Source organism: Spermophilus citellus (genome assembly GCF_964194105.1).
Source record: "Spermophilus citellus genome assembly, chromosome: 2".
NCBI lineage: Eukaryota > Metazoa > Chordata > Mammalia > Rodentia > Sciuridae > Spermophilus > Spermophilus citellus.
Window position 1 is genome coordinate 72,471,944 of NC_138183.1, and position 14,812 is coordinate 72,486,755.

Genomic DNA, 14,812 nt, shown 5'->3' on the forward strand with positions numbered 1-14,812 from the left:
ACTGCTGAGCCACAATCCCAGCCCCTGAACAACTGTTTGAGAGTAGTTAATTCTGGGAGATAAAAGATACAGGAACAAGGGCTGAGTGTGGCAGCACACACCTGTAATCTCAGTGGCTATGGAGGATGAGACAGGAGGATTTAGTTCAAAGCCAGCCTTGGCAAATTAGTGAGGTCCTAAGCAACTCAGCAAGACCTTGTCTCTAGATAAAATATTAAAAAGGGCTGGGGATGTAGCTTAGTATTTAAGCACCTCTGGGTTCAATCCCTGGTACCAAAAAAAAAAAAAAAAAGATATAGGGACAAGATGGGGGGATTAAAATGCATACCAATTTATCTATATTGTTCTAATTTCTAAGCAGAGAGTATAACCATATATGACTTATGCATACTTCTTTAAAAAGTAGATAACAGAAATAAAAGACTGGAAGAATGCTAAATTATTAGCATTTTAAATTCTAATATGAGTAAGTTATTGGTTTCTGCTTTGTATTTTTTGTCATTTTCAAATTCCTAAAATACTAATAAAAATATAAATTTGATTCTAATTCTAAAAAAAAAATCATGTCTAGCTACAATGAAAGTTGTGGAAGTAGAACTTAAAACCATTCAGTTTATAGAAGAGTTCTGGAGCATCTCAACTCGTTGGAGAGATACTGGGATGAAAAGTGTCACTCTAGGTAATTGATACCCAAGGACTCACGTATCTTATAAATTATGGAGCTGGTTTTGAAAGTTTAACGATAGTTCTGACAATTACTAACTTTCTTTCCTTGGGAAGTAACAGGGTATGAGGAAAAACATTTCATCTTCCCTTCAGTCTTCTCAAGGCTCTGCTTATGCTTCTGACCTCGCCTGGGCAAGGAGGGCTAACAGTTCAATTTGCAAAGACTTGCAGAGAAGGAGATTACACACATTGAGTTAGCCCTTCATTCATCATCATTCTGAAATTGAAGGTCAGTTCTTCTGCAACAATTTAATACCACTTTCTCATTTTACATCCTTGAAAAATATAAAGGACCATTTATTCATCCTCTCTCATTTGGGACACATCACAAAGGACACTTGAAACCTTATGTTAATTCCTAATAAATTTTTAAATCCTTCAACTGGCTTTTGTGTCCAAGAGAGAAATTTTAGGAACAGGTCAGTCTGTTGAGACATTGATCCAGCATATAGAAATAAAATCTGAAAAAGTGATTAGAATAGTAGCTACTGTGTGGTAGATGCTGTTCGTATTAGCTATTACTACCAATTCTACAGCTTTTAATTACAGCCAATTTCAACATTAATACTACTACAGTGAGAATAAACAGATATTACAATTGTTCTAAACTGTATGAGACAGCATGGTGAGACTTTCTTATAATCCCAACTACTTGGGAGACTGAAGCAGGAGAATCACAAGTTAGATGCTAATCTGAGCAACTAACTGAGACCCTGTCTCAAAATTAAAAGGGCTGGTAATTTAGCTCAGAGCTTGCCTCATATATACAAGGCCCTGGGTTGAATCCCCAATGGAGATGGGGGTCAGGGTCAGAAAAGAAACACACAAAATATTTTGTATGCTGTTTGAAACAAATTTTTTAAAATTAAAAACTTTAGAACATGCCTGTAATCCCAGCGGCTCAGGCAACCATGAGCCCCAAAGTACCTCCAATATCACAGTACCACTAAGTGGTATTCCACTAAGAAGTACCTCCAAAGTACCTCTAATACCACTTCTTAGTGGAAGAGCCAATGTTGTGTTGTCCCCTGGTTCTCTCCAGGTGGCAGTTGGTCATCAGGGAATGGTGGAGTCGATCCAGGGATAGGTAGCAAGGCAGCCAGTTTCGCCGATGTCCTTGGAGAGGAGCTCTCTGATGTGGCAGGGCAAGCGGTTTATATACAGTTCCAAGATGGTACTCATTGTTTTTATGCTCCAGCATTGTTCTGTCTCTAAGTGATGGTCCTATCAATTGCATCCAGACATGACTAAGCATGCCTGTGGCTGCTGTTCCTTGCAGTAAGCAACTTAGTGAGTCCCAGCATGTCTATGGCAGATGCTCCTTATAGGTATCCACATCTCTCATAGGAGCCTGCTGCATGTGATTTTAGTACCCCTGTGATGAAGGCACTGCTCCTTTTCAAAACTCTTCACCTCTGCTTAGATCATTCCCATTGGTCTCTAAAGTTGATTAGAAAATGTATGTGCAGGGCTGGAGGGCAGAGGTGGTGGGAGGGGAACCAAGGGCTTAGGTTTTAGTCTCTGTCGTTCTCCTTCCCTTTCAGGTCCTGAGGGCTCCCTTTTCTACTTTATGAATTTGCCAAAAGCAAGAGTAATATTCCCTCTCCCTCGACATTTAAACCAAAGGAGATTAATCATGTGAACCTGTGAAGTTCTTGTTGGAGGAGGAATGGTAAACCAATAGTCTCAGCAGAGTTGTAGTCCATCTTCTTGTCCCCAGCCTCTTGCTATTGTGGTACCATAAGAGCTTGCAGTGAAGCCAAGAGAGAAACCACGTAAGAAGGTGGGTTTGGTCAAAATGTTTGAGTTCCTCTAAAATTCCTATGTTGAAATTTAACTCCTAATGTGATATAGTACGAGGAGATGGTGTCACAGGAGAGTGGGGAGCTGAAGCGCCAAATTTTGGTTCTCGTGTCCCAACAAAAGAAATTTTAAAGTCAGACATGAAAACTCAAGCAAGAGAATTGTATTGAGTGAAAATGAAGCAAAGAATGCACTCAAGACTCTCTGAACAAAGAATGACAAAGGAAACAATGTTGCTTCCAAACTTATTCCTGTTTGATGTTTGCCAGATGTTGGTTCCATCTTCTGCAGTCATTGCCAATCAGATGTTTAATGCCTCTTTCACACTGGGTGGGAGAGGTTTTGACTCTAGTTGGTCCTCTCTGGAACTGTCATGGTGTTTAACCTATTCAGGGGGTCTCATCTACAAGTCAGTTCTACATCCCAGCCCTCCCCATTGCTTTCCTGGTGGGTGTTATGATGCTGAGGATTGAAGGGCTGCTTCTTCTCGGGCCCAATTTGCTTTTAAAATAAAGTTCAGCCTCTGAGGGTGCTGGGTCAATAATCTGGCACTTTATCTGCCTGCACTATTCATGAAATTTCTTTTATGAAATACATTGAGGGGTTGGGGTTGTAGCTCAGTGGTAGAGTACTTGCCTTGCATGCGTGAGGCCCTGGGTTCAATCCTCAGCACCACATAAAAATAAACAAACAAAATAAAGTTATTGGGGCTGGGGATGTGGCTCAAGCGGTAGTGCGCTCGCCTGGCATGCGTGCGACCCGGGTTCAATCCTCAGCACCACATACCAACAAAGATGTTGTGTCCACCGAGAACTAAAAAATAAATATTAAAAATTCTCTCTCTCTCTCTCTCTCTCTCTCTCTCTCTCTCTCTCTCTCTCTCTCTCTCTCCCCTCTCTCTTTCTCTCCTCTCTCACTCTCTTTAAAAAAAAAAAAAGAAATACATTGAGAAACTTATGGCCATAAATCCTAACTTTACAATGACCCCAATAAGCACTATCAGGATTTAGCCCCATTGATTTTGCCTTCTTGACATATTTCTTAATTGGCTCCCTTTGTTTCCATATGTTTATTCTCAGGGTTAGTGTACCTGTTGTTGTTCTATGAGTTATTAGATTGTTCATTAAAGACATTTCAATGAAACCCTAGGACCCTGCTATGTTTTTGGTTCACAATTCACTGCTCATTTCTAATTATTACCTAACAGAGGACTCTAGGTAAGTGATTCCAACGCTTCAGGTAAAGCCCTCATTAAAGGAAAAAGTTCCCTTATAAAGGGCTGAAAAGAACAGCCTTCTTTCCTTCCACCATGTGAGGATACAGTGAGGAGGGATTGTCTATGAAGAAGACACCAAATCTAGTAGTGCTTCATCTTGGATTTATCAGCCTCTAGAATTGTGTGAAATAAATTTCTGTTGTTTATAAGCTGCCCCAGTCTATGAAATTTTCTTATAGCAGCACAGACTAAAACAATGATATTCTAATGGTGAAGTAAAATATATTTATAATTCTTGCCCCTAACATGTTTGCCAGCTTTTTGTTTGTGTCAGTTTTTAATGTTTCTACATTGGAAAATTGTCAGTCAGAATGACCCCAGGTCACTTTTTCTTTGGTCAGCAGAAAGTTAAATATAATTGCTTTGCCATATCTATTAGTTAGCAAGGAGAGGGTGATGAGGTTAGTGGATAACCTACTTTATACCCTGACAAGTGTAGGATTAGCTGTTGTGGCTTACTCATTTATTAGCATCAGATTCTGGGTAATTGCTATTCTATTTCCAAAGAACTTCTCTATCTGCCTTTACAATATCACCCCTTTCAAGGAAGTTCTTAGTGGAGGAAATAAAGAATTCAAAAGTGGCCAAGTATGGTGTTACACTCCTATAATCCCAGCTACTCAGAAGGATGAGGCAGAGGATTTCAAGTTTGAGGCCAGCCTGGGTAACTTAGTGAGACCCTTTCTCAAAATAAAAAAGATTTGGGGATGTCTTTTGTTGGTTATAGTTCTCCTGAGTTCAATCCCTAGTGCCACCAAAAAAATAAAAAATAAAAAAATCCAGATGTGGGAAGATAAACATGTATACTTTCAAGGGTGCATGAAACCTTTAAAGTATGTTAGGAAGCACTGAGAGACTAATAAATAGTCTGCCAGATTGTCTCTCTCCTGCTTAAAGCCATTCAATGTCTCCCCATTGCCAGCATAGCCTTGAATCATGTTAATTTCCAGTCATATCAAGTCCAACAAAAGACAACTATTCAAACAAATAGTGGTATATCTATTTAAAAAATGATTATATCATTACTTAAAACTGTGTTATAAAAAATGTTTAATGAGATAGAAAATTATCAATATATTAAGTGGGGGTTAATAACAGTATAAATAATACAATTTATGCATTATCATGTCAAAACACACCAAAATCTTAATGAGTAGTTTGAAGAAAGAAATTTTGAGTTTTTTCCCTTTTTGTGCTTTCTCAAAATTTCAGCATTTAATAGGTGTCACTTTTGTAATTCTAAGTAAAATCAATATTTTTTTTTCTAAAGCAAGGTGTTAAGCATGACTGACTAGTTGTTTAGAACTCATAGTATGTCTGCATTTGAGGAATCATCACATGTTGAGAGGTTTATTCTCAACTTTTAAGTTTAGAAACAAAATTTGACTACTGCACTGAAAAACTGATAAAAAGTGTTAAGATTGGATCCCTGCTCTCAACTCCAATTACTGTTTGTAAGGTCCTTGCTTAGCATCTGGATGGCCATCTTAAGTGACAGCCTCCATCTTAAGAAAAAGTTTCCGGTGCTTCTGAGAAAAGCTCACCATTCCCTCATACCAAACCAACCCTTCACCACCTGCATTCTTTCCTGCCCAAGGGCGTATCACCACTCCTTCATACCAACCCCACTCTTAACCACTTGCATTAGGACCTGCTCTGCTCTAATCCCTGAGTCTGCCCCATTAAGTCAAGGAACCCTAGCATGTATAGCCTCTCTCCATCTATGGAGAGATGGCCTTTATTTGTCAGCTGTGTGTGTCTCTGCCTGGTGTCCGTCTTTCATTTCTCATTTGCCTGGCTCCAGGTTCCTCATTTTCCTTTCACTGTTGTCTATAGTCTTATTTGTCTGTAGAATAGATTCCCTCAAATCTAATTACTTCTTCAAATAATTTAACTTTTCTAAGGTTTTCAAAGCAAAGCATGAAATTCTCAAAGAATGCATATACTAACTGTGTAGGGAAGAACAGCATTTTAATTTGCATTTGAACTTTTCTTCTAGTAACCATGATAAGTTCACATACTTTTTACTTAGTCTATTTTATTTGGCTGTAACTTTTCCAGAAAGCAAATTCCTTTTGAGTGAGAGGAAGAAGCAGGGTTCTGGGAAAACTTCAGAAGTTAGGAACAAGGTTCTGCTGCAGGAGCTTTCTAAATGGTCTCTTCATTTCCACTTCTGACCCCTATCCAATCAGCTCTCCCCACGGGAACCAAAATGATCACTTAGAAACTTTTATCAGATCATGTCTTTCTCCTGATGAAACCACCGGATTTTGTGGCTCCCAATGCTTTTTTTCTTTTTGGAACTGGGGGTGAACCCAGGGCTTTGCTAATGCAAGGCAGATGCTTTGTCACTGAGCTACATCCCAGCCCTCCCATTGCTTTCCTGGTGGGTGTTATGATGCTGAGGATTGAAGGGCTGCTTCCCCCCAGGCCCAAGTTGCTTTTAAAATAAAATTCAGCACCCGTGGTAGGTGTTATGATGCTGAGGATTGAAGGGCTGCTTCTCCCCAGGCCCAAGTTGCTTTTAAAATAAAGTTCAGCCTCTGTAATGATGGATAAGGCTGTTATACAACCCCTTTCACTCCTGAGTAGCCACGTGGGTCTCCTCTTTGTCTCACAAGTATCCCACGTTGTTTCCTCTTCAGAGCCCTTTTCTCAGAGCATCACACACTTGTTTCTTCAGAGTTTAGCTCAAACACCACCTTCTATGACACGATTTCCACTCCTCCCCATCCCATTAATCCTGTTTTATTTTCCTAGAGCACCTATCACAGCCTGAAATCTTCATCATTTGTTGATTCACACGTCCAGGCTAGAACGTCAGCTCCGACGGATGCAACCCTTTTTCTCCAATGGCCCCATCCTCTTGCTGATCAGAGGCCGCCCGTTATTAGTGGAACCAAGGCGATCTATCCTGCAGGCTGTCTGTGCCCTCTTTTGTGGTGAGAGGACTAACTAGTTGAATGCTGCGAACACGCTGAAGTACAGCCAGCCAGCCACAAAGCCACATTCTTAAAGAAGCCAGCACTTCCTAGTAATGGCATTTCTAGAAGCTCCAGGGGAGGAGGTCTGAGCAGGGAATCAAGGAGCCAGAGGTGGAGGAGTGGCGAAGGTATTGGGTGCAGCGCAGTCTTCCTAAGCTCCGGAGCATTGAAGGCCTTAATGGCACCGTACAGGAGAGGCGGATATTGAAAGGGTTTCTTTTTCGTTCTTTTGAGACAAGGAACTGATTTGAGAAAAAGGAGAAGAAACCGGAAAAGAGAAACCAGACACCGATATGCCCCGCAGCTCTGGGGCGGACTCTAGGGAAAACCCCTAAGAAACGACTCCAGTCGCCTCAAGTGCCACCCGCTGCAGACGGGTGGACGGATTGGAAAGCGCTCAACTAGATTTCAAAGCACTAAATGTACCTGACATCTTTCCCTGAAGTTTAATTAAAAATAAAACAACAACAACAAAAAACCCTCAAAAAAATTTTTAAAAAGTCTACATTTACGGAGAAGACGGTCGGGAGTCAAGTCCCGAGATTCCCGCCCCTCCGGCCTCTCAGGTCAGGCCTCTGGTTGGGCGGAGCGTGTCCGCTGACGCCGCCGGAGCGGAACTGCGCAGGCGTCGCGCGGGCTCGCGGGAGGCGTCGCGCGGCGGCCAGTTCGCGCGGGAGCGGGGCGCCTAGGCCCCTAGGTTGCAGGTCGCTGGGAACGGAAGCCGCCGCGGGACGGCGAGGAAGCTAGGATGGCGACCCCAAGCAGGAAAACAGCGAATCCGAGCCCCCTGGCTTCCAAGAGGGCTTTCCCGAGAGATCCTTCCTCGGAGGTCCCGAGCAAGAGAAAGAATTTGGCCCCGCCACCGTCGTCGCTGCTGCAGTCGTCCGGGCCTTTTGTGGAGGGCTCTATAGTCCGCATCGCGATGGAGAACTTCCTGTGAGTGGCCCTGAGGCCGCGCCGCGGCAGGGCAGGCCAGGTGGCCCGCTAGCCGGGGCGGGGTGGGGGCGCCAGGCGGGGGCGGGGATGGGCGTGTGGGTGTGTACCTGGCCTGAGTGCCCCGGAATTCGAGCCAGGCTCCTCTGGAGGGTTACTCTCCTAGGCCGTGGAGACTGACGTGTGTTGCTGTTGGGATGTGTCTTGTGTGTTGTTTTATTCATTCCGCCAACGTTTTTTCGAAGGCGTCGTATGGCAGTCAGTAGATATTAAGTGACTAGGTCTCTGCCTGCTGGGAGTCGCGATCTAAAGAGGACTTAGTCTGCAATTCTCAAAAGTATTGCCCTGGGAATTCAGAGGCAACAATTATATCAGAGTCACAGTGATGTGTGGCAGATTTTTTGAAGTATAGGCATTAGCATGGTGGACAGAGTAGATAAGATGGTAATGGTTGTGCTGGATGGGGTTTAGAGTGTACCAAAAAAGAAAACCTTACCCAGTTGCTGTACTTTCCTATAGACCCTTGACTCCTCCAAATCCAGCTCTCTTCCTTGGATCATCTTCTCTTCTTTTAGACAACTAGTTATCATTTTAGAACCTAAATACGTTGTAACAAAAATATCCTGTATCTAGCGCGCTACAGTTCATTTTTAAGGTGTTTTTGTTGTTGTTGTTGTTTTTTCTTTTTTTTAAACAAGCTTACCCATAATGGCATAGAGTCACAGATTGTTGTAACAATACCACCATTTTTTCCCCCAAGCACTTATTTGCCAGGTACAGAACTAGATGTTCTATTGATTCATGGCTATTTATTTCTCCCTAACTATATCTTACAATCTTATCTGAGTTAAACGCAGAGAGGTTAATTTTGCCCAGGTTTACATACCTAATAAGGAGCTGAATTGCTGTTTGAATCCAGATCACATAAATGTAGTCAAGTAGGTAGAATCCATAATAATATGTATCAGGATGCTATGTGGTCACAAAGGATGTAGTGGTTAATTTCATCCACAACTGTGAGAAAGAGCTTTGTAAAGAAAATATGAAAATCTTTAAATGAAGGAAAGAGCATTACCGGTAGAAGGAACTGCTTGAAAAAAAGTTTGGAATATTTTAGGAAGTGTCAAGTATTTCAGAATGACAAGGATGTGAGTGAATATGTATGTAGATAAAGATAGGCAATCAATGAGTCTCTGTATTTTTACCATGCCAAGAAATTTCTCTTGTAGACAGTCCAGATGTGTTTTAAGCAGGGTATGGTGTAGTTTCTGTTAATCTGGTAGAAATATGAAGCATGATTTATTTAGAAAGGATACAAGATTGGAGGCAACAAGACTTTTTCAATCTAAAGGCAAGAGATAAGAGTTTGAACATAGTAGTAACTGAGCCAAAAGGAAGAGATTGGCAGGATCTGGCTACACATTGTGAGGAAAAGGAAGGTGGAGAGAGGAGTGCAGTCTTTCCCAAAGTCCTTACCTTGTCTTACTAGTGTGGTGCAATTCAGAAAAGGGGAGCAGTGTTCGAACAAATAATACATACCTCTTAGGTCCTGTGACTTAAAGTTTCCTGTGGGATGTCTAAGAGAACTCACAAAATTATGAACAGGTCAAAGATTTGGGAATCATGCCTCTAGATAATTGGTTGAGATTACAAAGATTTTTGAGATTGACCAAAACAAAATATAAATTAGAGGAATAGAAGACTTTACATCTACTAGTGAAAGAAGATCTTAGGCTGAAAAGGAACTATTCAGGGAGTTAAAGTGAGAACTATGGGAGATTGTTACTCAGAGGAGCTAAGGCAAAAGAATGTTTCATCTGCCACATTGAAGTCACACAACAGGATTAAAAAGAGCCCATTGCACTTAACAATTAGGAAGTCCTTGACCATTTGATGAAGCATTGGAAAAGAAAGCAGAAGAATGAATGAGGAATGAGGAAGTAAAGGTTGGATTCAAAGTGAAAGAAAACTGCTTGTAAGGTACAGAGCTAGGTGAGATTTTTGTTTATTTTAATGATGAGAAGGCTTTGAATTTTAGGAGTGAAGTAGGAAGAGGTAGGCTGAGAGAATTAGTAAAGGAGTAGAAGGGATAGACTTAGAGAACTCAAGTGACCTGGAAAGAGTAGAGAGAGTTTCCTAAGAGTGAACCAAGACCAATGGAAGTGGGAATAGAAGGAGAGATATCTAGGTTGAAGAAATAGAGTACAAAGTCTTAGAGGAGGAAGCATAAGCTTGTCAAACAACTGAAGAATTACATTATAGGTAGAATTTAGAAGTCTTAGTAGAGATTAGAAAAAAGTGGAAAGATGAAGCAAGGACTAAATTACAAAGGGTCCTTTGTTCCTTTAATTTTTTTTAACAAGTGACATATTTGCATGTCTTCCAACAAGACCTAATGATTGAGTGATTGGGAGGTGGGGACAAGTGTGGGTAGAAGCAAGAAATGAAAGACTGAAAGGTGATGTAACACAAATGCCTAGGTTTTTGTTACAGAAATGAGATACATGATGAAACTGTTTACTAAGTGACCACAAGAGTGGTTTGGGATGGGAAAGATAATGTGTTAAGTTTAAGGTGATTTTTATGGGACATCCAAATTGAGTTACTGAGGAGGAAATTTCATATTTAAGCCATCTGGGCTGACATTCCAAAAGTAAATGCTACCTGAGACCATGAAGAATACTTATATGAGATGCTAACAAAGTCTGTTGAATGAGGAGAGAGTGGGCCTTTGACAATAGGAGGATATCAGAGAAAAGGAGATTCCCAAGAGAGTCAAGAATTTTTTTTTTTTCTTGAAGTACTAGGGATTGAACCCTGGGAATACACATGCTAGGCAAGTGCTCCATCACTGAGCTACATTCCTAACCTTTTGTTAAAGATTTTCATTTTCTTTTTTATATTTAGTTATTTATTTATTTTTGGTATCAAGGATTGAACCCAGGGGCACTGAACCACATCCCCAGACCTTTTTTTGTATTTTATTTAGAGACAGGGTCTCACTGAGTTGCTAAGTGCCTTGCTAAGTTGCTGAGGCTGGCTTTGAACTCTCAATCCTCCTACTTCAGCTTCTTGAGTCGCTGTGATTAAAGATTTTATTTTGAGACAGGGTCTGACTGTTGCCAGAGTTGGCTGATGATCCTGCCTCAGTCTCTCCAGTAGCTGAGGAGCTGAGATTACAAGCAAGCCTCATTGCACCTGGCTCAGAAGAATGAATTTTAAAAGTGCAGAAGTTTTGTTTTGTTTTTGGCAAGTTACTTACTTGTAATATCTCTCTATTGTAGACTAGAAATTCTCAAGCTTTTCCCTGTTGTTTTTATTGTTAAATAGCAGTTGTATCACTATTTTAGTATGATATTTGCACAGAGATTTCACAGCAGGGAATTCAGCTATTAAAAGAATGGGGCTTTTATGTGTTAAGAGAAGTTCTATGTTGAAAATTTCCTGAATGTCTAAAGTTGCCAAACTCTGTTATTTTAATCGTAATAAGGTTTCATCTAAGACCCAGCTGCTAACAAAACAAAGCATCTGAAAAGACAAAAAGTAGATGCTATACAGAGGTATGGGGTTAGAAAGCATTAAAACAGAAATGTGCTCAATTACGTTACTTATATACTTGACAAATTAGTAGCAAGCTAAGCATTTTTTTTCTTGGGGAATTAGTTGGAAGCTATATCTGAGAGATAACTGAAATATTGCAGGCAAAAGATATTTATGGGTTCTAATTCAGGTTATTCAAAGACAAGTTAGAAAATGTTGGAGTCAAAGTTTACTTTACATTTTGCCAAAGCTGGCAACTCCTAAGGATTAGATACTACTGCAAGTAGAGACTTTATGATATGAGAGAATATTACAAACATGCTTGGTGGTAAAGCATTCTTGCTTTCTCCCATAGGAATAAAGATTATTCAAACATAGATTCTTTGGTAAATCTTATGGGAGCATATTTAAAAATAAATGTTATTTTAAAAAATTTGACAAGTCATTGGGTTGATGTATCTTTTTACCTTTTTTATTTAAATAGAAATAATTTGGTTGGGTTTATTTCAAAATTAAAATATAGTAAGTAGCCATTAAGCATTTTAATTCAAGAGAAATATAAATATAAAATTAGAAAATCCATATCCTCTCATAAAATTTGTGTAAAAGTTATTTGTACAGCTAGGCACCGTGGTAGCTTACCAAGGCCTTAAGCAACCTAGGGAGGCAGGCCCTGTCTTAAATTTAAAAAGGGGGGATGAGGTGTGGGGGGGGGGTTGAAGATGTGGTTCAGTAGTTAAAAGCCCCTGGATTCAATCCCTGGTAGCCCCCCTCCCCCCAAAAATAATTTCTTTAGTAGCTTTGATATAGTTACCATGAATTGTAATTATTTTGAAAAGGATGAATTATATTATCCTTTAACTTTTTTAGAAATATTTTGGGAGGTAAGTACCAAGGATTAAACCCAGGGGTATTCTAACATTGAACTACGTCCACAGCCCTTCCTTCCTCCCTCCCTTCCTTCCTTCCTTCCTTCCTTCCTTCCTTCCTTCCTTCCTTCCTTTCTTTTTTGTAGAGGGTGGACATGCTGAAGATTGAATTCTGGGGGCACTCAACTACTGAGCCACATCCCCATTACAGACAGGGTCTCACTGAGTTGCTCAGTGCCTCACTTTTGCTGAGGCTGGCTTTAAACTTGGGATCCTCTTTCCTCAGCCTCCCAAGCTGCTGGGATTATAGGCATGTGCCACTGCCTGGCCCTTTCTATTTTTTATTTTGAGCTAGGATCTTTTTTTTTTTTTTTTTTTTAAGAGAGAGTGAGAGAGGAGAGAGAGAGAGAGAGAGAGAGAGAATTTTTAATATTTATTTTTTTTTAGTTGTCGGCGGACACAACATCTTTGTTGGTATGTGGTGCTGAGGATCGAACCCGGGCCGCATGCGTGCCAGGCGAGCACGCTACCGCTTGAGCCACATCCCCAGCCCTTGAGCTAGGATCTTAATAAGTTGTGGAGATTGGTATTGAACCTAGCAATCCCTTCCTCCTCAGCTTCCCAAGTCACTGGGATCAATAGGCGTATGCCACCATGCCCAGTGATAATAGGCCTATTTTTGAAAAGACATTAGTAATCTTAGGTTTGCAGAGAAGTTCTTATTTTGATATGCATTATCACCTTTTCATTTCTTCTACTGATAGGTTTTTTTTCCCTCTATTAAAAATCCTATAAGACTGGAGTATTGCTTAGTGGTAGGGTATTTAGTAGCATATGGGAGGCCATGGTTTGATCCCTAACATTCCCCTTAAACAAACAAACAAAAAGCCATATAAATTGCATCAAATTTGTAAGAATACCTTTTTTTTAGTGAATTTGAGGAAGGTTGTGGGGACAAGTGCATGGAGTACTGCATACGTGACATGTTAAGGGCATCTGAGTGGCAGGCCACTCCCCTTGTGCTAGGCACATGAGCTGTAGTCTGCTTACCTGATAATGAGGCCATGTGTTGCAGTCCCTGTGCTTGCTCCACAACCCACTCCTCTATTTGTTGCTGCAAGGACAGTTAGGAGAAATTGCATTGGTAGCTGCCTGTAATCTGCTTAGCTCCTACCTGATTATATATATATATAGTAACTGCGCAATAAAATCAGACCTGCTTCCTGCTTGGTCTCCGGAGGTCTTGATTATCGACTCCGAAGCCACACTCTCCTCTACCCTGTTCTCACTGAATGAGAGAGAACCCACGCAGAAGGTCTTAGATAATGATAATATAAAGCAAGAAAAAAGAGCTTTTGAGCCAGGCATGGTGGTATGTGTACCCTTGTAATCCCAGCTTCTTGGGAGGCTGAGGCAGGAGGATTAGAAGTTCAAGACCAGCCTGGGCAACTTACTAAGACCTTGTCTCAAAATAAAATTTAAATGGCTGAGAATGTAGCTCAGTGTAGAGCACTTGTCTAACATGTGAAGTTCTGGGTTCAGTCCCCAGTCGTGTTCTGCCTCCCCCGAAGTGCTTTTTTTTCTTTTGGTACTGGGGATTTAACCCAGCAACACTTTACCACTGACCTACATTCCCAGCTCTTTTTTTTCTTTTGAGGCGGTGTCTCACTAAGTTGCTTAGGGCTTCAATAAGTTGCTGAGGACTGGCCTGGAATTTGTGATCTTCCTGCCTTAGCCTCCTGAGTTTGTGGGATTACAGGCAAATGCCACCATGTTTGGACCCACAGTGCTTTTTTTAAAGAAAATATTTTTTTCTCCTCTTACCCTGCTTCAAATTTTTACCCTTTTATAATACAGAACATATGATATCTGTGAAGTAACTCCTGGACCTCACTTGAATATGATTATTGGAGCCAATGGAACAGGGAAGTCAAGCATCGTGTGTGCCATTTGCCTTGGATTAGCTGGCAAACCTGCTTTCATGGGACGGGCAGATAAGGTAAGTAACTTTGATTACATTTTTTTTCTTTCCACTTTTTATTATTGCATTATAGTTGTATTCCCATATGGTGGGATTTGTTGTTACATTTTTTTTACATACATGTAAATAACATTTTAGGAAAATTCAATTCATTAGTTATTTTTAGAAATAAATCAATTTCTACTTCTCAGTTTCTTGAATATAGCAAATTTGTAGTGTTTGAATATAATGAATGAATTTGGCAGGTGGAGAAGATAGGAGATTATCATTTATAGAAGTGTATTATACCATATATTTAGAGAATTCTCCAAGTACCTACTAATTGAAGTCCTAGATATGTAATATGTTATTTTTTTAAATGGATTGCCAGACCAAGGGCAGAAACAAAACAGTGTGAATCTGAAGACATAAGCAAGTTCTTGTACATTAAAGCCTTGTTTTGAATTGTTTTGTACAGGTTTAGGGCATCTTAAAGGTAGAGAATGACTAGAAGATAAAACCTAGTAGTGCTATGTGTTAAATTTAACAACAATACTATAGAATTGAACAGGGGATTTACTTACTCCTCATTGTTAGATCTAGAGTTGGGGAGAAAAAGGAGGTCTTCCTAAAACTTCATAATTTGGGGCCAGAGTTTGTATTACTTGTATGACCTAAAGATCATAAATTTTGATAGTTTAAGGTGGTGTGAATTAGTAAT

At 40.4% G+C, this 14,812-nt stretch overlaps 1 protein-coding gene across 5 annotated transcripts in view; it reads left to right on the forward strand.

The window, feature by feature from the left end:
* The first annotated feature begins 6,305 nt into the window (after positions 1 to 6,305).
* The window catches only part of SMC5 (structural maintenance of chromosomes 5), a 101,212-nt gene continuing 92,705 nt past the window's right edge, over positions 6,306 to 14,812 (forward strand). For 2 of the 5 annotated variants that reach the window (XM_081279421.1, XM_081279423.1), the window contains exons 1-2: positions 6,306 to 7,725; positions 13,989 to 14,130. In XM_081279421.1, coding sequence (XP_081135547.1) covers positions 7,538 to 7,725; positions 13,989 to 14,130 — 330 coding nt within the window. In that variant the 5' untranslated portion in view covers positions 6,306 to 7,537. The remainder of the gene's footprint in view (positions 7,726 to 13,988; positions 14,131 to 14,812) is intronic. The other 3 variants (XM_081279422.1, XM_081279424.1, XM_081279425.1) reach the window with 2 other exon arrangements.